Raw genomic sequence first — 22,250 nt, forward strand, 5'->3', positions numbered from 1 at the left:
CCACAATGAAATATTTCTGTTGTGTTTGTGAATTGGTGCAAAGGGAATAAAAGATTTAAGTGTGCAACACAATGAAATATTTCTGTTGTGTTTGTGAAATTGTGCGTAGGGAAATCACAGCTTTGAGTGTGGAGCACCATGAGATATTTCAGTTGTGTTTGTGAGATGTGCAAAGGGAATCACAGTTTTAAGTGTGCAGCATAATAAAATATTTCAGCTGTTTGTGAATTGGTGCAAAGGGAATCACAGCTTTGAGTGTGCAACACAAAATACTTCAGTTGTATTTGAAAAAAGTGAGTGTCAAATGATGCAGAAGGCACAAAAATGTGGATTATGCAAATCTGGGAATGTTTTTCTCCCATTGGGAAATGTGGAAGCAGCAGCCAGGGAGGAGCAGGGCTGTGGGAACAGGGAGTGCCACAAGCACCTGGGCACACCTGAGCAGCCAGGCTGGAAATAGCTCCTGGTTTGCATAAATAGTCTGGGATGGAAGCCAGGGATGCTGTGGGAAGTGTTCCTGCTGCACAGTGGGAATCACTCAGGGACCACTCCAGCCCCTCACGACCTTTTCCAGCTGGAATCACCTTGTAGGGTGTCAGTGCTGTGGGGTCACACAGATCCCTCTGGGATTTTGAGTTCCATATTCCTTCAGCATTGTCTTGTCCTTGTTGAAAACACCTGTAACACATTTCCAGAGATCCCAGCAGCATTTCCAGTTTCTGCTGTTTGGGACTGAGCTTTCCTTTCCTAAATTCCAGCTGTGCTGGGCTGAAGGGCTGTTCCTGATGGAATTCCGTGAGAAGCTTGGGGAGTGTGATGCAGCTTTGGAACGGCTGCACATCCTCCAGGAAATTCAGAATGTGTTTTGAATTGAAGTCCAATCTGAAAATAAGCAAACAAGCATCCCCTGATGGGACAGCAATAAACCAAGAGTGTATGTTATACTTTTAACAAGCTTTTTTTTCCCTTGCAGCATTTTAAATTTACCCCACCAAGCTTCTCCTGTGTCAAGAACCCCAAGCCTTCCTGCTGTGGACACCAGCTACATCAACACATCACTCATCCAGGACTACAGGCATCCATTCCATATGACACCCATGCCTTATGACCTGCAGGGTGAGTTCTGGCTGCTCCTGCACAGCTCTCCAGGCACTCATTCAATTGTAAAATAAAAATAATGAGGTTAATATCTCTGGTGGCAAAGAGAATTTGGAGTGTCAGCAGTGTTTGGCTGGTTTATTTCAAAACAAGCGATGAAAAAATGGACAGGGGCTGTTTTCAGAAGCTGAATTTTGTTTTTTATCTCTTGACAGGTTTAGATTTCTTCCCTTTCCTGTCAGGTGACAATCAGGTAAGTCAGGGAGAACCAAATCCTGTGGCAAACACTTTTCCAAGCGGGATTTGCTGTGTGGGAAGCAGCAGCATCATTATCTGAACACAGGTGTGGGATGAGGCACAGCAAAAATAAACATTTGGGGAGTTCTAAAATTTTAAACTCAGCAGCAAAAAAAGGGAAGCTGGGATGTCTCCCTGCCCGTTCCGCCCTCCCAGGGAGGGAAATTGCACTAAAATTGCCCTAAAAGCTGAGGGACACTTTGCTATCCTCATGGAGAGCAGAGCCTGCACTGGGAATTTGGGTCAGGAAACCTGGCTGAGTATCCAAGATCTGAGAATGATTCTGATCCAAGGAAAGCTGCTCTGGTTGTGGAGGAATCTTTGGGGACAGCCTGGATGTTCAGTCACGGTGGGAAGGATCACTGAGAGCAGGGTTCCTCCTCGGGGAGGTTGTGTTTCAATGGGATTTTTGGCTGCTCCAGCTCCTGCCCTTTGGGGCTGCAGCAGAGAGCAGAACCTGGGACAGCCCCTGCTCCAGCCTGTGGGACCAAGCTGGCCCTAAAGGCATTTCCCAGGATTGTGCCTTGCTGCCAGCAGGGATCAGCACAGCTCCACCTCTCAGCTGGCCTCACCCTGACTTCTGGGGCTGGCAAAACGAATTTGGGGGGAATTTTTGCCCCCAAGGAATTTTTTGAACAGCTAAACAAAACAAAAAAAGCTCCAAAAGTGCTGCTGCTTGCCCTTTTCCCTGGTTTGGGTGCTGTGACCTCATTCCTGCTTGCCCTTTTTTGCGGTTTGGGCTCTCTGATCCCACTCCTGCTTGCCCTTTTTCCTGCTTTGGGCTCTCTGATCCCAATCCCTCCCTGCTGCTCTGGTCTGTGGGGTTTGGGTTTACAAACCACATTTGTAACCCCAACATCCCCCAATTCCTTTCAGCTTCAAAACTGGGGGACCACAGAGCTAAAAATCCATTTCATATCCCACCGCCCGAGCTGCTGTGAAACCCAGAACTGCCAAAACCTTCCCTTGACAAAAACCCCTTCATTTCCTGCTGCCAAACCTGAATTTTAACCCCTTCATTTCCTGCTGCCAAACCTGAATTTTAACCCCTTCATTTCCTGCTGCCAAACCTGAATTTTAACCCCTTCATTTCCTGCTGCCAAACCTGAATTTTAACCCTTTCTCTCCCCCCAGCATTACAACACCTCTCTCCTTGCCGCCGCCGCCGCCGCAGTCTCGGCCTCGGACGATCAGGAACTTTTGCACTCCCGGTTTTTCCCTTACACCTCGTCCCAAATGTTCCTGGATCAGCTGAACGCAGGGGGCAGCAGCTCCCTGCCAGCCACCAATGGCAGCAGCAGTGGCAGCAACAGCAGCCTGGTCTCCTCCAACAGCCTGCGGGACAACCACGGGCACCCCGTGGCCAGCAGGAGCAGCACGGACACGGCCTCAATCTTTGGTATCATACCAGATATTATCTCCTTGGACTGATTTATTTCTATTTTTTTTTTTTGGGGGGGGAAATGGGGTGGGTTTAGGGGGGGTTGGGGACAGAGGAAATCTTTGTGCTCGGTTTTCCTTTCTGTTCTGGAAAAAAAAAAAAGTTAAGACAAGGTGGTTTTTTTTTTCCTTTTTTTAAAAAAGGGGAAAAAAAATTTATGTGTACAGAGAACAAAAAAAAAAGTCTATTTTCAGTTTTACTTTTGTATATAAACCTAAGATGGCCTCGCTGGTAAAAATAAGAAAAAAAAAAAGACAAAAGAGAAAAAAAATTAAGAAAAACAAGGAGCTTCAGTTCATTTTTATGGATGCTGAAGATTTTACACCTGTGCATTTGTCATGTGAGTTTCTTTCCTTTTCTTTTTCCCCCCTATAGTTTGGACACCAATGGCGTTATTTTCTCCACAGTTACAGGAACGGGAGAGGAGCTGAGCTTCTAAAGTTCAAGCTTGGGGAGAGGGGTTTTTTCTCCTGTTGGAGAATTTCCCTTGGCTGGTGGAATCTAATTCCCCCATCCCATATTTAGTGCAGATTTTATAATTCTGGCAGCAGAGCAGACCCTGCTCTGTCTGCAGCCCCAACCCTTTCAGGAGTGGGGTTGGTTTTTTGGGATTTTTTTGGCATTTCTGGTTCCATGTCCCCTCTACCCAGGCAAATTCTCCTTTTGAATTCCATGCTTTAGTCAGAAATGTTGCAAATTCATCCAGGGAGTTACACACAGCTGACTGGGAGGTTTAGGTTGGATATCAGGGAAAATTCCACCTCCAGAGGGTGTGTGGCACTGCCCAGGCTCCCCAGGGAATGCTGACATTCCCAAGGCTGCCAAAGCTCCAGGAATGCTGGGACTAAGCTCCCAGGGATGCACAGGGTGGGATTTGGAGATGCCCTGGGCAAGGACTTGGACCCTCATGGGTCCCTCCCAACTCAGAATATTCCACATTGCTGGGATTCAGTTACTCCTGAGGGCCTGACCCCATCAAATCCCAGCTGGGGAGTGACCTGTGGGACAAGGTGTTCCATTTTTGGGGAGTGGAGCCCCAAATCAACATCAAATCCCAGCTGAGGAGTGACTTGTTGAGGAATTCATTGAGAAATGAGTTTGATTTGGACAAGATGTTCCGTTTTTATGGAGTGGAGCCCCAAATCCCAGCTGAGCAATGACTTGTGGCACGAGATGTTCCGTTTTTATGGGGTGAAGCCCCAGACCAAAGCCTCACTCGTGGCTGGAGGGTTTTGTTCCTCAGAACTTCAGTCGTGCTGAGCTCACTTCAGCTCTTCCCTGAGCGTGTGTTGGTGTCACCTGGTGGAGCTGCTGTGTTTAGACTCAGCCTAAGCCCCTGCAGCTGGGGCTGGCCTGGCAGGGCGGCGCAGGTTGCGGCGCAGGTTGGGCGCAGGTTGCAGTGCTGCAGCTGAGGCTGTGCCCCAGCACGCCCTGCATGCTCTGAGTGCTCCCCCTGGATATTCCCTGCTCAGTGCCAGCCTGAACCCCAAACCCACCAGGAAAACCCAGACTGTTCCTCCCCATCCTGCTCTTTTAGGGGTAGTGGCTTCCAAAATTCACTTTTCCCTCAGAGTTCTTTGGATTCCCGGAATTTTCTTCAGCCGTATTCAATTCCTGGTTTCTTTTCTCATTGTTTTTAAGTTGTGCATGACATAGGAAAAAAATTTTTTTTTTTTTGGGTCATTTGGGCTGATCCGTTCTTCTTAAGGAGTGGAATGTGTAAATAGCTGGAATGCAGATTTTTTTCAGGAGATTCTTTAAAGTCAGAGAAAGGGGGAGGGAAGGAAGTGATTCTCTTGTGTCCCAAAGTCCATGTCAGAGAGAGTAAATATTTCCTCTGGTGTGAAAAATATTTTTATAACTGGTTGAAAGTGCAGGTATTGAGTTTATCAGGAAAAAGAGAGTTAAGGAATACTAAAATTAGCAGATTCTTGTCTGAATTTTTTCATGTCCAAAAAAAACCTGTCGATTGCAAATAGTTGCTTCAAGCATTGACAAGGGCCACCTTTTGCCTATGAAGTCGTCTCAAAAAACCATAAATATAAATCTTGCATTGATTTAAAAAAAAAAGGAAAAAAAAACAGGAAAAAATTAAAAAAAAAAACAAGAAAAAAAGAAAAAAATCTTTAATCCAAGTAGCATTAGGTATTGCTGTCTGATCAGTCGTATGGTTATTTGAAAGGTTCACATGATGTGGCATCAAAAATTGTTTTTAGTGTTTTTACAGCATCCCTCTGCCACTAAATAGTTGACTTGAATTTTGGAAAAAGGAAACTGTTGGTGTTTATATGTATATGTGTGTGTATATATGTATTTATAGATCCGTGTGTGTGAGTTCCAGGTGAGTTCAATAGTTTTTTCCCATGCATGTGTATTTCATACATATCTGGCTGATATATTCTATTTCACCATACACCGATTTTATAATTTATTAAATGTCAGTTAAAAAAAGAAAAAAAAAGAAATAAAAGGATAGAAAATGGGAAAGACTTATTTTTTAAACAGTCTGATTTTGAAGTGATTCAACCTCTGCTAGGAATATTTCTTACCCAGTTCAGGAGGAGATTTTTCATGGATAAGCTGGAGGATTTTTCTGGAAGTGGGGCTGTGAGTGCCGTGGTTTGCCTGGAGCCCGCGTGTCCCAGCTCCTGGAGCATCCAGCAGGAATTTGGGATTGCTCCTGGCTGCTTTTCCCTCCTCTCCATGGCGTCTGTGAAGGGTGGCCCCAAGAGCAGCGGGATCAAAACTCCATTAATGCCATAGGAAATGGAATGTGGTGGTGTTGGTATCCTGGGATTTGGCACTTTGGGAATGGCAGCTCGGCTTGGTGTTCCCATTCCTGTGATCCCAGTGGGGGGAAGGCTCCAGGCCAGGGCTGGCATTTGTGACCTGTGTCCTGCCAGGAGGGACAGGGGCCCTGCAGGATGCATGGCCTGGGAGCATTCCCGTTCCACACTCCAGCATTCCCGAGGCTGGAATTCCTCTGTGCCTGCAAGCACAAGTGAGCCTTGTGGTACAAGTCTCACTCTGCTTCTCCCCATTCCCTGCCTGTGTCATTCCCAAATTCCCAAACTCCTAAACTTCCAAATTCCCAAACACCCAAATTCTCCAACTTCCAAACTTCCAAATTCCCAAACTTCCAGACTCTCAAACTCCGGCTCTGTGGTCTCCAGCCCTGCAGTGGTGGCCTGGGCTGTGCTCCTGCTGTGATCCCTGGAATTGCAGGTGGGATTGTCCTCGGGGTGTGCCACATGGGGTGGGGTGTGTGCACACACCTGGGGGATTTCACACATCTGGGGTGTGCAGATGTGCCTGGGATGCGCACATCTGTCTGGGGGATGTGCACACACGTGTGTGGGATGTGCACACCCTTGTCTGGGACATGCACGTGTGAGTGTGGGATGTCCATGGGTTTGGGATGTGACACGTGTCTGTGGGATGTGCTCACATCTGGGATGTGTTCGTGTGTTTGGGATGCGCACAGGTGTGTGGGGTGCCCACATGTGTCTGATCACACACATCTGGGATGTGCACAGGTGCGTCTGGGGTGTGCACACCTGTGAGGGACGTGCACACACCTGGGATGTGCAGACACATGTGGAATGTGCACACATGTCTGTGGGACGTGCACAGGTGTGTCTGGGGTGTGCACACACCTGTGGGACAGGCATGTGTGTGTGGGGGGAACATTCACACGTGTCTGGGACATCCACACATGTCTGGGGTGTGCACATGTGTGTCACATACACACACTCAGGTTTGGGACAGGCACACAGGTGTCTGTGGGACATTCACACACGTCTGGGATGTGCACATGTGTCAGACGTGCGCACACACATTTGGGATGTGCACACGTGTGTCACACTCTCACACTCACACCTGGGATGTGCACACAGGTCTCTGTGGGACATTCACACACGTTTGGGATGTGCACAGGTGTGTCACACTCTCACACTCACATTTGGGATGTGCACACGTGTCAGACGTGCACACACACTCATGTTTGGGATGTGCACACGTGTCAGACATGCACACACACACATTTGGGATGTGCACACGTGTCCCTGCAGCAGCAGCAGCTGCAGCTGCCTGGGAGCCCCTGTCCCATCCTTTCAGAGCTGGAAATTCCCCCTGAGCCATCCCAGAGCCGCCCCTGCCCCTCCAGAGGGGTGGAACAGCAATTCCCCTTCCTCTCCCTGCAGGATTCCACAGCTGGGATGGTCCAAGGGTTCCTTGGGTTCTCCAGGAGCTGCAGGGCCCAGGAGTGTGAGGAGAACGTGGTGGAAATCCATTTTTTGTTGAAATTGAACAAAATATTTCAGAGTTTGAAGTATATTTTAGTGGGAAAATTTTTGGTTTAGCAGTGTGATTTTATTTTATTTTATTTTTTTAAACAGAACTTCGGTTTCTAACAAGGGAAAATCACTGGTGGTCCCCGAAAGTGCTGCTGTTCATTCATGAATTAACAAAAGGGAAAAAGTGTAAATAAGGACAATATGAAAATGACCATGAATTCCATGAATGGAAAGCTCTCATCCATTGCCTTAAACCTTTTCTCTTCGTTTTCCTTAGGGCATGCCAAACCAATCCATGGAGTTACAAATGTACAGTAGCCCAATGTCAGTTTGTATAAAAGTACTGAGTGAAAATATTTACTATATGCATTGGAAAAAAAAGAAAAAACCAAACTAACCCCTGGTTAACCTTCTGAATGTTCCCTGTTCCTGTAGAAATCCTTCAATGTAATAAAAAGCATTCGGTTATTCTGTGTTTCCTGAGGGGGACGAGTGGGAACAGAGGGTTTTCCTGGGTGTTTTTGGGGCTGGAATGGGTTTTTTGGGATGATTTGGCGCTGGGACAGCGCTGCTTTGTCCCGGGAGTGGGTGTGAAGGGCGGCTCCTCCCTGGCAGCGTTTCTTTGGGAATGTTTTCCCAGCCCAGAGCAATCCCCAGGGATTGGGAAAGGGGAGCGATGAGGCCAGCGATGGATGGGAACAAATTCTCAAGGAATTCCTGCTCCATCAGCTGCACAAACCGAACCTTTCCTGGATCCAGGATGGTGTGCATCACCATCCCTGTGAAACTTCCCAGCTGAATCCAGGGAGAGCTGCCCGAAATTCCAGACACCCCTTTGAGGACCTGCCGAAGGCTCTGAGATCCAGGTGGGTCAAAAATGAGGATCAGAGGGAGTTTGATCATCCTGGAAAATGAGGATCACAGGGGGTTTCATCAGTCTGGAGCTGGGGAGGTTTATCCTGGTGTGGAAAAAAGGAATTTTCCTGGAGAGTTTTTTCTTGGTGTGCAAAAAGGGAATTTTCCTGGGGAGTTTTTCCTGGTGTGCAAAAGGGGAATTTTCCTGGCCCTGTTTTTCCTCCCTTCCTTCCCATTTTTCCTTTATGCAGACACCAAACACCTGCTGGGCTGTGCTGACTTCTTGGAGAACCAGGAGACCTCGACCACGAGTTCCTTCTGCCACAATCCCGACATTTAAATGCTTTTTAAAATGATTTTTTTACAGCTTGACACATGTTGTCACACTCGGTTTATTTCAATAACAGTTATTATTGCTCTAATACATATATAATAATATTATTTCTTGTTTTTCCAGGAATCAGGGGGGAACCTATGGAAGTGTCAGCACTAAATGAAGGCAAAATCGGGTTTTGAAAGGCAACTGCTGGTTCCTGAGTCTGACTAGAAAGTGGGAAAAATAGAAATAGAAACCCTGCAGGTGCTGCTCTTAGCAAATCCTACTCTGGGTTTCAGTAGTCGACCGAGGGAAGGCAAATGAGGCGCACAAATTCCTCGTATTTGATGGTTCCATTTGGCCCAACTTTGGCTTCTTTTAGCAGGTCATCCACTGAAAAACGGGAAAATATCGTTGGGATGGGGTATTTGGGGGTGTTCAGAAGCAAAGCAGCACTGCAGGATTTGGGGTTTGGGGGATTTTTGTTGGCAATCACCTCTGGGATCAGGTGAGAGTTTCAAACTGGCACCAATCAGCACCTGGATTTTAATTCCATGTAAAATTCTCTGCAGCAGGAATATCCATCTTTTTAAGTTCCACAGGGGGAAAAAAACCCACAAATTTAGTCCAGATGGGCTTTTGGGGTTTATTGTGCCCCTCGGAGCCAAATTTCTGACAAACTGGAGGGGTTTGGGGTTTTTGCCTGTTTTTACTTTGGTGTCTCCTGCTGGAACAGGCCCTTCCTAATCCCAGAGGCAGCTGCAGAGGAGGAGAAGGAAAAGAGAGGAGGAAAAAACAGAAGAGAGAAAAGAAAGAGGGAGAAGGGAAAGGAAAGGAAAGGAAAAAGGAAAAGAGAGGAGAGGGAAAGGGGAATTTGGTCCCAGTGGGAATTGCAGGTACCTTCCTCCTCGGAGAGCTTCTCCCCGAGCCGGGTGAGCTTGGCGCGGAGCTCGGGCACGGCGATCACTCCTCGCTTCTGCCGGTCAATCATGGCCAGGGCTCTCAGGATCTCCTCCTGGGGCTCCTCCTGCTTCATCTGCCTGTACATGATGTTCAGGAAGGTGGAGAAGTCCAGCTCTGCGTTCCTGTCTGGGAAAGGAAGGGCAGATCCTTTGGGAACGGCTCCCTCTGGGGGCTGGATCCAGGGCTAAACACCCCCTCGTCCTCCCCCAGTTCCCTTTCCTGGGGTTTCCTTTCCCAGTCCCTGGTCTGGACCAGGGCATGTCACAACTGGGGTTTTTTTTCTCCTAAATCCCATTTATAACTCTGTTCAATTTGTGCTCTGAACTCAGATCCTGATTTTTTATTCCCCCCCGCACCTGATCTCACAATTCCTTGGGGTTTGTGCTTTGTTTTTCCCACAGATCTTCAGCTGAACACCTTTCTGTGCTCTTCCACCTCTGTTGGCTGGCCTGGACAGTCTCCCACCCTCCAAATCCATATTAAATGTTTGTCTCCTGCTTTCTTAGGGATTTTAATGGCACTGTTTTGATCCGTGGGCTGGATTTAAAACATCACAACAGATTCTGGAGACTGCTGTGGGTGGCTGTTCCCTCCTGGAACATCCCAGCTCCAGGAAAACGGGATTTTCCCATGTTTAATCCCCGTTTTGGTGGCTGTGCAGGTGGCTCACCAATCCTGTGCAGCTGCAGGTGTCTCTGCACCTCTCCCGGCGTGGGGCTGGCTCCCAGGCACCTCATCACTGCCAGCAGGTCCGAGGCTTTGATCTTCCCTTTTTGTTTCTTGTCGTACAGGGAAAAACATTCCTTGAACTCTAATTAAGAACCAAAGCTGGGTCAGCGGGCAGGATCCCATTGAGCCCCGCTCGGGGCCGGGCAGGATTCCAGCCGGGATCCGGTGTCGGCCCCGGCGGTGTCGCCTTTCCGGCAGGGCGATGGGCACAGGGGAGGAACCAGGCGGAATTACGGGCAATTAAAACCCCGAGCGGCGCTAATTGGGGCGCTCCAGGCTGAGGAAGCGCGGCTGGGAGGGGAAAAGGGCTGGGAAAAGAGGAGGGGTTTGGTTAAAAGCGCTTTTCTTGCTTTGGTGCGGCGGGAGAGGGGGCAGAGGGACGGAGGAGGGGGGAGGATGATGGACGGGGAGGAAGAGAAGAGGAAGAAGGAAAAGAGGAAGGAAAAGAAAGAGGAAGGAAAGGAATAGAAGGAAAAGAGGAAGGAGGGGAAGAAGGAAACGACAGAAGAAGGAAAAGGAAGGAGGGGAGAGGAGAGGGAGAGGGAGAGGAGAGGAGAATGACGGAGCGGAGGATGTTGGAGGGGGAGGATGCTGGAAGATGTTGATGGTGGAATATTTTGGAGGTGGAGGCCGCCGAGTTCTGCCCCATCTCCCGCAGCCCCGCCCGGCTGCAGCTGACCCAGATCCGGCCGGGCTCTCCCCCGTTCCCTCCCCGCTCCCTCCGGCTGCAGAATCCCAGCCGGGGTTGGTGCCACCCCCGTCCTTGTCCCCTCTGTGCCCAGCCCTCGCTGCTGGGGCGGCCGCAGCGGGCCGGGGGTGTCCCGGGGATGCTCCGGGGGTGCCCGTGGGCGCCGTGGCCTCCCCTGGCCCGGCCGCCTCCTCCGCTCTTCAATCCCTCGGCGGAGCTGATCAGATTTGCATTAATACTCTCATTAATACTCTCATTAATACCCTTATTAATACCCTTATTTCAGCTTCCTTCGGCCGTTCCCGGAGCAATCCCAGCCCCGGGCGCGGCTCCCCTTTCCCAGCGGGAATTTGGATCCCCTGCGCTGCCTCCTTCCTCCTCCTCCTCCTCCTCCTCCTCGCGCACCCCCCAGGACGGGGCTGAGCCCCCGGGATTCCCGGGCTGTTTTCCTGGGGATCGGCACCGAGCGCTCCCGGCTGCTCCTGCCCTGCAGAATTTCCCTGGAATTTGGGACATTTCTCTGTTTTTCCAGGCAGCAGATCCGGGAGAGCCGGACAGCGAGCCCAGACCGAGACACTTTGGGGGGAAAACGCCATTTTTATATAAATACAAATTTAATCTCGCTAATTAACGCCCGAAGCGGAACAAACCCGTACCTACCATTAATTTGATCCTGGGACAGAAACTTTGCCTGGAGCAGGAACGGAGAGAAAAAAAAAAATATTAAAAAAACCAAAAAACGAGCCGCTTTAAAATGAGATTTGGGGGCGCAGAGGGGCGCGGCGGGTTCCGCACGCGTCACTCACCATGGTTTTGGGGACAATCCCTGGGATTTGGGGCCCCGGCGGGAGCGGAGGCGGCTGCTGCCACTTTTGTGCTTTATTCGGGGCCGAAGTCCGGGCGGGCGGGCGGAGGCTGTAATAAATACCCGCTGCCATGGCTACGGAGCCAGCCCGCCGCCTCCGGCTCCGGCTCCTGCCGGGAAATCCATCGCCAGCCTCGGGATGGGGCCCCAAAACCACGGGCTGGATCATCCCAAAGAAGCGCGCCCGGCACTGAGCTTGGCTGCTCGGAGAGGAGGAGGATGCAAAAATTTTAAAATTTAAAAAAAAAAAAAAAAAAATCCAGAATCCGTAATTCCAAAAAATTCCCAAATTAAAAAAAAAAAATTAAAAATTTCCAAAAATTCCAAAAAATTCCAAAAAAATCCCAAATTAAAAAAAAAAAATCCAAAAATTAAAAAAATAAAAAAATTTCCAAAATTCAAAAAAATTCCAAAAATTCCAAAAAATCCCAAATTTAAAAAAAACTTTTCCAGAAATTAAAAAAATAAAAAATTTCCAAAATTCAAAAAAAATTCCAAAAAATAAAAAAAAAATCCAAAAATTCAAAAAATCCAAAGATTCTGCAATAAAGAAAAGAAATAAAAATTCCAAAATTAAAAAATATAATCCAAAACAAAGAAAATTAGAAAATGGAAAATTCCAAAATAAATTTTAAAAATCCAAAAATTAAAAAAAACAAACAAACAAACAAACAGAAAATTCCAAAATCCAAAAATTTAAAAAAAAAAGAAAAGGGAAGGGCTGAGGGCTCTGGAGGGGGATTTCTGGATGTGCAGGAGGGTTTGTAGGGAAGGGGGCTGTTTTTATCCCCAATTTCACCCGCAGATTTCCTCCTCCCACCGCTGGAGCTGGAGCTGCATCCCCGGGGCAGCCGCAGCTGCTCAGCCCTGGCTCCCCTTTTGGGCTGGTTTGGGGAATTCTCAGGGATTCTCGTGCCTGAGTGAGAGCTGAAGGTGCTGGGGCAGAGATCCTCAGAGTTCTGGATGGGTTCTGGGGCTGGTTTTGGGGAATTCTGAGGAATTCTCACCCCCTGAGTGAGAGCTGAAGGTGCTGGGGCAGAGATGCTGGGAGTTCCCCCCTGCCCGATGGATTTTGGGGCTGTTTGTGGGGAATTTGCCCTTTGGTGAGAGCAGAAGGGGCAGGTGCACAGACCCCTGGAGTTCACCCTGTGCCTGATGGATTTTGGGTTGTTTTGTGGGGAATTTACCCTTTTGTGAGAGCTGAAGGTGCTGGAGCGGAGATCCTTGGAATTCACCCCCTGCTCGATGGATTTTGGGGCTGTTTGTGGGGAATTTGCCCTTTTGTGAGAGCTGGCAGTGCTGGTGGAGAGACCCCTGGAGTTTCCCTCCTTCCTGACGGATTCTGGGGCTGTTTGTGGGGAATTGGCCTCTCCTGCCCCATTCCTCTGCTCAGCAGTGAGAGCGAGTTAATTAATTTTAATTAATCCCCTCCCTGACCAGCGGTAATCACCACACAGCCACCGTCACTCAGGAATTTATTGGAAACACATGGATCTACATTAGAAAAACTAGATTTCTTCTCTTTTTTTTTTTTTTTTTTCCCCTCAAAAATATCAAAAGCTTAGAAACTGCCCTTGGCTGCGTGCAGGTTGTTCATGTGCAGGGTGTAGAAGGCCCAGGGCTCAGGGATGTAAATCACCCCCGGGTACTTTTTCCGGAGGATTTTGTCATTCCAGAGCCAGCCCACCCAGGCGGCGATGAGGAGCAGGGTGATGGTGAAGGAGAGGAAGAGGAAGAGCCCGTTGCTGTCCAGCACCAGCCCCTTGCGCCGCTGGTGCATCACCAGGGCCATCATGGCGAAGAAGGTGAAGATGTAGAGGATGAAGATCTGGCCCTCGGTCACCAGGTACCTGCGGGGAGAATTCCTGGGGATCCCGAGGTGCTGGGAGAGCGTTCCCAGCTCCTCTGGGATCAGTTTTGATCCTGGGATCACAGGGAGAGCATTCCCAGCTCTTCTGGGATCAGTGGTGATCCTGGGATCACAGGGAGAGCGTTCCCAGCTTTTCTGGGATCAGTGGTGATGCTGGAACGCAGAGAGAGCATTCCCAGCTTTTCTGGGATCAGTTTTGATCCTGGGATCACAGGGAGAGCATTCCCAGCTTTTTTGGGATCACTTTTGATCCTGGGATCACAGGCAGAGCATTCCCAGCTCTTCTGGGATCAGTGGTGATCCTGGGATCACAGGGAGAGCATTCCCAGCTTTTTTTGGGATCAGTGGTGATGCTGGAATGCAGAGAGAGCATTCCCAGCTTTTTTGGGATCAGTTTTGATCCTGGGATCACAGGGAGAGCGTTCCCAGCTTTTCTGGGATCAGTGGTGATGCTGGAATGCAGAGAGAGCATTCCCAGCTTTTTTGGGATCAGTTTTGATCCTGGGATTGCAGGGAGAGCGTTCCCAGCCCGGCAGAGCAAAAGCTGCCCTGGGGAATGGATCAGCTCTTCCTGGAGTATTCCTGGGTACTCCTGGAATTTTCCTGTGGAATTCCCTCCCCACCCCGAGGGACTCACCAGTAGTAGAGGCTGCTGGGCCCCACCAGGAGCAGGGCAGCCAGGGGCATCCGGCTCTGCCCCGCCGCGGGCGTGAAGCAGCCGGTGAAATAAATGAACAGGATCAGGAAAAACGGGATGTACCTGGAAAAAACCAGCAATTCCCAGAGCTGGGATCAGCCTGGAAGGGACTGGAATCCCCCAGATGCACCCCACACCCAGAACTGCTCCTGGGGAAGGAGCAGCTGTGGGATTCCTGCTGCTGCTGTGGGATTCCCTGCTCAGGGATTCCCTGCTCAGGGATTCGGGCAGGAAAAGCCCGAATTTGCTGATGAATGCAAAGCTGGGCTCCAGCTGCCTTGGACAATTCCAGCAGGGCATTCCCAGGCTCCTGTGCTCCTGGGATAGAGATCAGGATTCCTAAACACCCCCGAGCTCTTCTTCCCTTTAAAGGGCTCCAAAGAATGGGGTTTGCTCCTTCCCAGCACTCCAGGAACCCCAAATCAGGTCGGGAGAGATTCCCCCAGGATCACCCAGAGCGGGTCCAGGCCCAGCCAAGCCCTCCTCTTGGGATATTTGGGGGATCTGGGATGTTTGGGATATTTGGGGTATTTGGGATGTTTGGGGTGTTTGGGATGTTTGAAATGTTTGGGGTGTTTGGGGTATTTGGGGTGTTTGGGGCACATCTGGGGGTGCTGGAGAAGGAACCAGGAGGAACCTCCTGTCCACTCCTGGAAGGAGAAGCTGTTCCTCTGGCCCCCAATCCCAAAATATCCCTGAGCAGAGGGATTTTCCAGCGATTGCCAGATCCACCCTAATCTGGATCCTAATCCTAATCCAGCCCTGGCCAGCAGAACATTATCCCCAGCCAGCTCTGGCTCGGGGGTTTTGTTCCACTTTAAGCTCTGCCCTTCCCCCTGTGCCATCCCACGATCTGGGATCACTCACCACATGGAGTGCCCCAAATACTCGTCGTAGTAGTAGAGCAGCTCGAAGGAATCGATCTGTGACAGGACACGGCGGGAGAATCCCAGTTAGCAAATGAGCACATCCCCAACAGCTTCATCATCCATAAATTCGGGTTTCAGAAACGCCTGAGCCCAGCTCAGCCCCTTACCCAGGTCATTCATAAATTCAGGTTTCAGAAATGCTTGAACTCACCTCAGTCTCTTACTAGGGTCACTTATAAATTCTGATTTTAGAAACGCCTGAGCCCAGCTCGGCCCCTTACCAGGGTCTAAGGCTCAAGGTTCCTTTATAATTTATAAACTCAGATTTTAGAACCCACTTCAGCCTCTTACCAAGGCCTTTGCCTTGAGGTTCCTTTATCATTTATAAATTCAGATTTTATAAATACCTGAGCCCAGCTGAGCCCCTTACCAGGGTCTAAGGTTTGAGGTTCCTTTATAATTTCTAAATTCCAATTTTAGAAATGCTTGAGCCCAGCTCAGCCTTTATCATTTATAAATTCAGATTTCAGATCCCAGCTGAGCCCTCACCAGGGTCTCAGGTTTGAGTTTCCTTTACCATTTATTAATTCAGCTATCAGAGCCCAGCTGAGCCAGGTTTGAGGTTCCTTTGCCATTTATAAATTCAGATTTTACAAACTCAGCTGAGCCCTCACCAGGGTGTTGGGTTTGAGGTTCCTTTACCATTTATAAATTCAGGTTTCAGAGTCCAGCTGAGCCAGGTTTGAGGTTCCTTTACCATTTACAAATTCAGGTGTCAGATCCCTGCTCAGCCTTCACCAGGGTCTCAGGTTTGAAGTTCCTTTACTATTGATGAACTCGGATTTCAGATCCCAGCTGAGGCCTCACCAGGGACTCAGGTTTGAAGTCCCTTTACCATTCACAAATTCAGATTTTACAAACCCAGCTCAGCCCTCACCAGCGTCTCTAGTTTGAGTTTCCTTTCCCATTTACAAATTCAGACTTTACAAACCCAGCTTAGCCCTCACCAGGTCTCAGGTTTGAGGTTCCTTTACCATTTCTAAATTCAGGTTTCAGATCCCCGCTCAGGCCTCACCAGTGTCTCAGGTTTGAGTTTCCTCTATAATTTACAAATTCAGGTTTCAGATCCCCGCTCAGGCCTCACCAGGGTCTCGGGTTTGAGGTTCCTGATGATGGGGTTCTCCCTGACAGACAGGTGGTGCTGGTACCCGCTGAAGATCAGCCGGTGGTTCACCGAGTCCCCCACCAGGTGGATGCTGGCGCCCATCACGAAGGTGATGATGCTGACGTAGACCATGGACCTGGGCAGGGTCTTGGGGGACCTCTCGATGAGCTGCAGGCACAGGGAGGGCGTGAGGAGGAGGAGGAGGAGCAGCAGGGATGTGGCAGCTCCTGCCCTCGCTGGGTTTTGGGGTTTTTTGTCAGAGCACTCAGAAATTCATCACCAAAAATCCCAAAATATCCTGAGTTCGAAAGGACCCAAAACATCATCAAGTCTGACTCCTGAGTGACCTCATACTGGGGTCAGAGGCACAGGTTTTGTGTTTTTAGCACCAGGAGCTGACAGAGTTAGGCTGTGCTGAAGAGAATGGATTGCTTTCTGCAGGTAAGGCACCCGTATCTCACCAAAATCCAATTCCAGGCACTCTGCCTTTCACTGAAAGTTGCTACTCAAACAGATCCCAAGAGTTTCATGTCGTAACAGCAACAGATAGCCTTGGTTTACTGGGATAGGAATTAGAAATGGCATTAAGTGCAATTTTAAATGAACCCAAGGTAAATATTCCAAGACAAATATTGTCATTCTGCCAGGGTGCTTCAAATCAAGTGTTACAGGCCTGGTTTTAAGCACTGGCCCTTAGGTTTTAAAGGTATAAACTCAGGAAAGTTCAGCAAATCCCTTTTTCTCAAAGATGTAACCACCTGTCCTGGCTTAGGGTAATTTTGGGAGGAAAACCTCTAAAGGGGTTTCTGCTGCTTTCAACCCCAAGAGTTCGTTTGGTTTGCTGTTAACGAGGGTTTCCTCATTAAAAGGCCGTGGTTCTCCTGCCTCTGGAGAGGACTGGATGTGGTTGGATGTGCCCTCCAGTGGCAGCAGAGCCTCCAGCACAGAGCTCCTCACACTTCCCACCCTGTCTGGACACTTCAGGATCCTCCATGTGAACATTCTGGGGTTCTGTTCCCTTTCTTCCCCATGGAATTAGACTCAGATCTGAAGAGAGCTTCAGGATTGCCCAAGTGAACATTTTGGGGTTCTGTTCCCTTTCTTCCCCATGGAATTAGACTCAGATCTGAAGAGAGCTTCAGGATCCCCCAAGTGAACATTTTGGGGTTCTGTTCCCTTTCTTCCCCATGGAACAGGACTCAGCCCCCCACAGTTTGACCCCACAGCCAGGAGGAGCCGAGTGCCACAAAACCACTCGGGGCAATTTCTGGGCACCACTTGCAGTGCTGGGCTCTCTCCCTGCCCCATCTCGAGCACCTGAGGCTGGCTCAAGCCTTGGAACAGGAGCAGGAATTGTGGGATGCAGCTCCACTCTCAGCTTGCACAGCAGGGAAGAGCTCCCGAGGCAGATCCCAGCTCCAGGAGTTTTCCAGCTTTGGCTGGGTCAGCTCTGGGATCAGCCAGGGCCCCCCCTCTGCCTAAATCAGCTTTGCAGCCCTCCCCAAGCAGGGAAAAGCTCCTTATTTGTGTTTAATTTTGACCTTATTTGGGTTTAATTTGGAGGCTTAACTTTCCCTTCCCCTGGAGCTGCGGCACGGACGTCACAGGAGGACAAGGAGAGCACAAGGTCCTGGAGGGGACAGGAGGGGGGGACACGTCCCTGGGCCAGGGAAATGCATCCTGGATCTTTCTGTGGGTGAGCCCTGCAGAAATCACCTGGGAAGGGTCAGCTCCCACACCCTGGATATTCCCTTCTTGCCCCCAGCCTTGAAATCCTCCCGGAATATCGAGAGGGAATGATTTCCACCTCAGGCCATAATTCAATTCCCAGCTAATGAAGGTTAAAATAGATTTTTAATTGCTTTCTCCTCAAGTGTTTAATGGGAGAAGATTCCTAATGATCTGACAGGATTTCACCTCATGAATGGTTTATGGGATCCAGAGGTTGGCAGCTGGAGCCGGATAAATTCAGGCTCCAGCCACAATTCCAATGTCAAAGATCAAGTGGAATTAAGCTCTGAACAATTCAGAAAATCCACTCTGCTTCCAGCTGCCTTTTAAGCCAAGGGTGGATGTTGTCCTAAAAATATCATTTGGTAACAGGGCTCTGACCCCTCCTGAGGCCAGAATTCCAGGGGGAAGTGATTTGCTTTGGATATGCAGGAAATTGAGGTGCCTTTAAAAGGTGGCACCACAAATCCTTCCTGGGGTGGGAAACTCCTCCTTGCTGGAAGGAATTTGGGAATAACCAACATCCTAAAATCCTCTGAGCCTTTGCAAAACCTGGAATGGAAAACCCCTGAACATTCCCAGGTTTACCTTCAGCTCTGACTCCTCCTGGAGCCAGAATTCCAGGGGCATTTGCTCTGGACACGAAGGAAATTGAGGTGGCATCACAAATCCACTTAACTCTTCCTTACTGGCAGGAATTTGGGAATAACCAACACCCTCAAAACCTCTGAAACTTTACAAAATTGGCAATGGGGAACCCCTGGACATTGCCAGGCTTACCTTCAGCAGCAGGAAGGGGGTGATAACGTTGTAAGCCATGTGGAAATAATCTCCAGCGCTGGGTTTGTTCAGAGGGAACCACTCCAGAGGGAGGATGATCTGAGGAGAGAGGGAAGAGCAGCACACCAGCGATCATGGGAGAGGGAAAACGTTGGGATTGCTTGGGAATGCTCAGCTGGGCTTCAGGGGGTTGGCAGGGACCACAGCAGGCAGCTCATCTTGGAGCAAACTTCCCAAAAATCACTCTCTGGAAGTTTCCACTCCCAGCCCTGCCCGGCGCTGGCAAGCTGTGGGGTCAAGGAAGGCATTTGGGATTCCTGGATCTTCCTGAACCTTCTGCCAGCTTCCAGCTCGAAAAAAATCCATTGAAATGGAATGGCCACTCCTGGAAGCTGCAGCCCCAAACGCTGGGATACAGGCAAGGAATGGGGACTGGCAGGAGGAACCTCCCAGGTGTGAAACAAAGGTGCGGGAGAGAGAACAGGGAACAGAGACCGGAGCTGGCTTGGCCCCAGTGCCACCAGAGCGGGGCAGTGGTCCCAGCTCCTCCAGGACACCCCCCTGGCCCAGGGGACAGCCCTGGGGACCCCCGGGCCGTGTCCCCTCACTCACCATGGCGATGGGGCGCCCGAAATCCAGCACCCAGTTCTGCAGGGTGAAGTAGAACCACAGGTCCAGGTGGAACGGGGACGTCTTGAAGGTGTCCTCGGCCTTCCCTGCCCCGTGCCTGGAGGGGACAGAGGGACACGGAGCCCTGGAGCAGCTCTGGGAGGAGGCAGAGCTGCCAGCCCACAACAGAGCTGCGCTTCCCTGGCCCTGGGAGCTGCGGGGTAACAAAGCTGAGGAGCAGGCAGGACAGGAGAGCACCAAGCTGTCGCCGTCCCTGACCCGTCCCTGCGGGGAGGCTCCTCCCGGTCTCTTCAGCAAGGTGAAAAGTGCTGAATTAAGCGCAACTATTTTTAACTTTTGCATGATGAAGCAAAATCCCAACTCCCAGGAGTTGAGCTGGGGGCTGAAAATGCGGCGCTGCCCGGCGGAATTCCAGCACTGGGATGCTCGGGATGCAGCGTCACCTTCAGCTCCTGCTCCCAGCACCCTCTGCCGAGGATCCAGCCCCGAGGGAGCCTTTCCGTAAGATGCCCTCCCAGCACTTCTGGACCTTCCCCTCCCTGCAGGGAAAGCGGATCAATGCCTCTCCTGGGGCCCAGACCAGAACGGGATCAGCTGGAGCAGCCCCGAGCCTGGGCTGCCCGTGGTCCGAAGTCCATGGAAGTGTCCCTGCCCATGGACCCACAGGATCTTTAAGGTCCTTTCCACCCCAAACCACTTTGGGATGACTCAACGAACCCCGAGAGCTGGAGGGTGAGGATGGGGTACCCTGGATGAGCTGGGAATGCTGCAGCTCCCTGGAAGAGTCTGCCAAACCCTGGATCGGCTGGAATAACCCAGGTACGCCGGGATGCCCTGGACAAAGCTGAGTGGGGGAACCTTGGGGAACCTGGGGATATCCTGGATCCCGACCCTGGGGATGCTCCGGACCCCAATCCTCGGGATATCCCGGATCCCGACCCCAATGATGCTCCGGACCCCGCAGCACCGGGGGTGGTGCCCGGGAAGGGGCCGGGCTGTCCCGGGGGGCTCAGGGCGGGCTGATCCGGGGGAGCTGGATGCGGTGAGGATCCCCGGTGAACCCGGGGTGGATTTTCCCGTTCCCGACCCCCCGAGCCCCGGCCGCGCTCACCTGCCCGGGTAGAGCGGCCCGGCGGGCGGGGCCGAGCCCGGGGCCGCGGCCGGGAAGGGCCGGCGCCGCGCCGAGCCCTGCATCCGCCCGGCGCGGGGCTCCCGGCGCCGCTGCCGCTGCTGTGCCGGTGCCGGGGCCGATCCCGGGCGCTGCCGGGAGCTCCCGGCCCGGCCCGCGGAGCAGCGGCGGCTGCGCGGGGGCGGCCCCGGGCCCGCCCGGCGGGGCGGGGGCAGCGCCGGCCCCGCTCCTGGCCCGGCCCGGCCGCGCCGCGCACCGGGGTCGGGTAACCCCGGCTGTGATGGGCTCCCCGCAGTGCTCCTGGGATCAGAGAGGAATCCCCCGGATCCCCGGGCAGTGAACGCTCAGGGCATTCCGTGCCAGTCCATCGCTCCGAGCCCCGGGTTCACTGGGAATGAGGAGCTGGAGCTCGCCGTGGGTTTGGCCACGCTGCTTTTCCCGAGTTTCCCTTGCCCTGGGTTATTCGCAGTGGATGCCCCGCTCTGTTCGGTGCCTGCTCTCGGTTTTGGCTGGATAAATCCATCGGGATGGGGTCGCGCCCGGCTGGGAGGGATTCGCAGCTTTTGGGGCTGGATTTGCGCTCGCTGGGGTTTGGAGTTTCGGGTTTAAACCGGGAGGTGCATCCTGCCATGGGCAGGGACATTTTCCCAGGATTATCCCAGGTTATCCTGTCCAACCTGGCCTTGGACGCTCCAGGGATGTGGCAGCCACAGGCAGGGCCTCCCCACCCTCACAGGGAAGAGTTTGAGGCACCAAACCCCTCCCGGAGGGCTTGCTCTGGGCACGGAGGCTCCATCACCCCTGGGAAGGGAGCTCCGTGTGTCACACCCTGTCCCCATTCCCTTGGACGTGCACGGTGTGACACGGGATGGGAACAGGACAGTCCCTGGGAGCTGCTGTGTGTTCCACTGAGGAATTCTGCCTGGAATTGTGGTCCCGCCAAAGCTGAGGGGGCTCCCAGAAGCAGCAGAAGGGAGATCTTGGTCCCTCTCGAGGAGCGGGGGACCCTCCCCACGCCATCCCTGCTCCCCCAGCGGGACGGGGGTGGCACCTGGGAAAACATCCCTGAAAAGTGTCGGAGATCACCGAGATAACGGAGCCACTTAATCTTACCAGGACCCTGCTTGTCACCCTGAGCCTGACACGGCTACAGGGCTCTAGACAGGGCTGGCCACGGCCTGGCTCGTGTCCCCTCGTGTCCCCTGGTGTCCCCCGGGCTCCGGCTGCTGCTCCATGAATAATGCACATCCCACAAAGAGCCGCGGCTCCGGTGTCAGGACTCCAGGTTAAAAATTAACGGGGCTGAGACCGGATCCCCCACAGGACAATGGGGCAGCAGATGGGCCCGGGGTGGTGTCCCCTTACTGCTGTGGCTCGTGTCACCAGCAGCCAGGGAGGCGGCCCAGCAGGGGGTTGAGGTGACAGGTGTGTGACAAGGTGTCCCCAAAACCAGGGGTGAGGGTCCCGTGTGTGCTGGGGGCATGGCTGAGGTGATGGGAGCTGCTGGGTCTGGCTTAAAAACCCAAACTGAGCCAAACCCAGCCCAAACCAGCCCAGCTGAACCCAACTGAGGTCAGTCCAGTCTAACCCAGCTCAGCCAAACCCAGCTCAGCCAAATCCAGTCCAGCTGAACCTGGCCCAGCCCAGCCCAAATAAACAAATTCCAGCCCAACCCAACCCAAACCAGTCCAACCAAACCAACCCAACCCAGCCCAACCCAGTCCAACCCAGTCCAACCCAACCAACCCAACCCAACCCAGTCCAACCCAGTCCAATCCAACCAACCCAACCCAACCCAACCCAGTCCAACTAATCCAACCCAACCAACCCAA

General features: G+C 51.6%; 3 protein-coding genes across 4 annotated transcripts in view; 1 reads left to right on the forward strand and 2 right to left on the reverse strand.

Moving 5' to 3' along the window:
- The window catches only part of PIAS1 (protein inhibitor of activated STAT 1), a 51,589-nt gene extending 48,749 nt beyond the window's left edge, over positions 1-2,840 (forward strand). For both annotated transcript variants that reach the window (XM_030955190.1, XM_030955191.1), the window contains exons 12-14: positions 974-1,116; positions 1,314-1,351; positions 2,530-2,840. In XM_030955190.1, the coding sequence (XP_030811050.1) occupies positions 974-1,116; positions 1,314-1,351; positions 2,530-2,826 (478 nt within the window). In that variant the 3' untranslated portion in view covers positions 2,827-2,840. The remainder of the gene's footprint in view (positions 1-973; positions 1,117-1,313; positions 1,352-2,529) is intronic.
- A 5,522-nt stretch (positions 2,841-8,362) lies between these two features.
- CALML4 (calmodulin like 4) lies at positions 8,363-11,607 on the reverse strand. The gene is made up of 5 exons (XM_030955416.1): positions 11,489-11,607; positions 11,343-11,373; positions 9,936-10,076; positions 9,203-9,391; positions 8,363-8,695 (listed from the first exon to the last, which is right to left on the reverse strand). The coding sequence occupies exons 1-5, from the start codon at positions 11,489-11,491 to the stop codon at positions 8,598-8,600; spliced, it is 462 nt and encodes a 153-aa protein (XP_030811276.1). The 5' UTR covers positions 11,492-11,607; the 3' UTR covers positions 8,363-8,597.
- Positions 11,608-13,011: 1,404 nt separating this feature from the next.
- Positions 13,012-20,483, reverse strand: CLN6 (CLN6 transmembrane ER protein). Its single transcript, XM_030955311.1, has 7 exons — positions 20,401-20,483; positions 19,272-19,386; positions 18,660-18,758; positions 16,128-16,316; positions 14,982-15,037; positions 14,055-14,177; positions 13,012-13,397 (listed from the first exon to the last, which is right to left on the reverse strand). Exons 1-7 carry the CDS (start codon positions 20,481-20,483, stop codon positions 13,109-13,111), a joined length of 954 nt encoding a protein of 317 aa, XP_030811171.1. The 3' UTR covers positions 13,012-13,108.
- Between the last annotated feature and the right edge of the window lie 1,767 nt (positions 20,484-22,250).

This window comes from Camarhynchus parvulus, chromosome 10, assembly GCF_901933205.1.
Source record: "Camarhynchus parvulus chromosome 10, STF_HiC, whole genome shotgun sequence".
Lineage (NCBI taxonomy): Eukaryota > Metazoa > Chordata > Aves > Passeriformes > Thraupidae > Camarhynchus > Camarhynchus parvulus.

Excerpts from the sequence above, each read along its gene's own strand:
- CALML4 (XM_030955416.1), bottom strand. Across the intron at positions 10,077-11,342 it reads GTCCCAGGATCAAATTAATG|AGTTCAAGGAATGTTTTTCC; the intron begins GTAGGTACGGGT and ends GTTCTTAATTAG. Across the intron at positions 9,392-9,935 it reads CCTGCAGCTGCACAGGATTG|ACAGGAACGCAGAGCTGGAC; the intron begins GTGAGCCACCTG and ends TTCCTTTCCCAG.
- CLN6 (XM_030955311.1), bottom strand. The coding sequence starts at position 20,483 with ATGCAGGGCTCGGCGCGGCGCCGGCCCTTCCCGGCCGCGGCCCCGGGC. Across the intron at positions 19,387-20,400 it reads GGGCCGCTCTACCCGGGCAG|GCACGGGGCAGGGAAGGCCG; the intron begins GTGAGCGCGGCC and ends TGTCCCCTCCAG. Across the intron at positions 18,759-19,271 it reads TCGGGCGCCCCATCGCCATG|ATCATCCTCCCTCTGGAGTG; the intron begins GTGAGTGAGGGG and ends CTCTCTCCTCAG.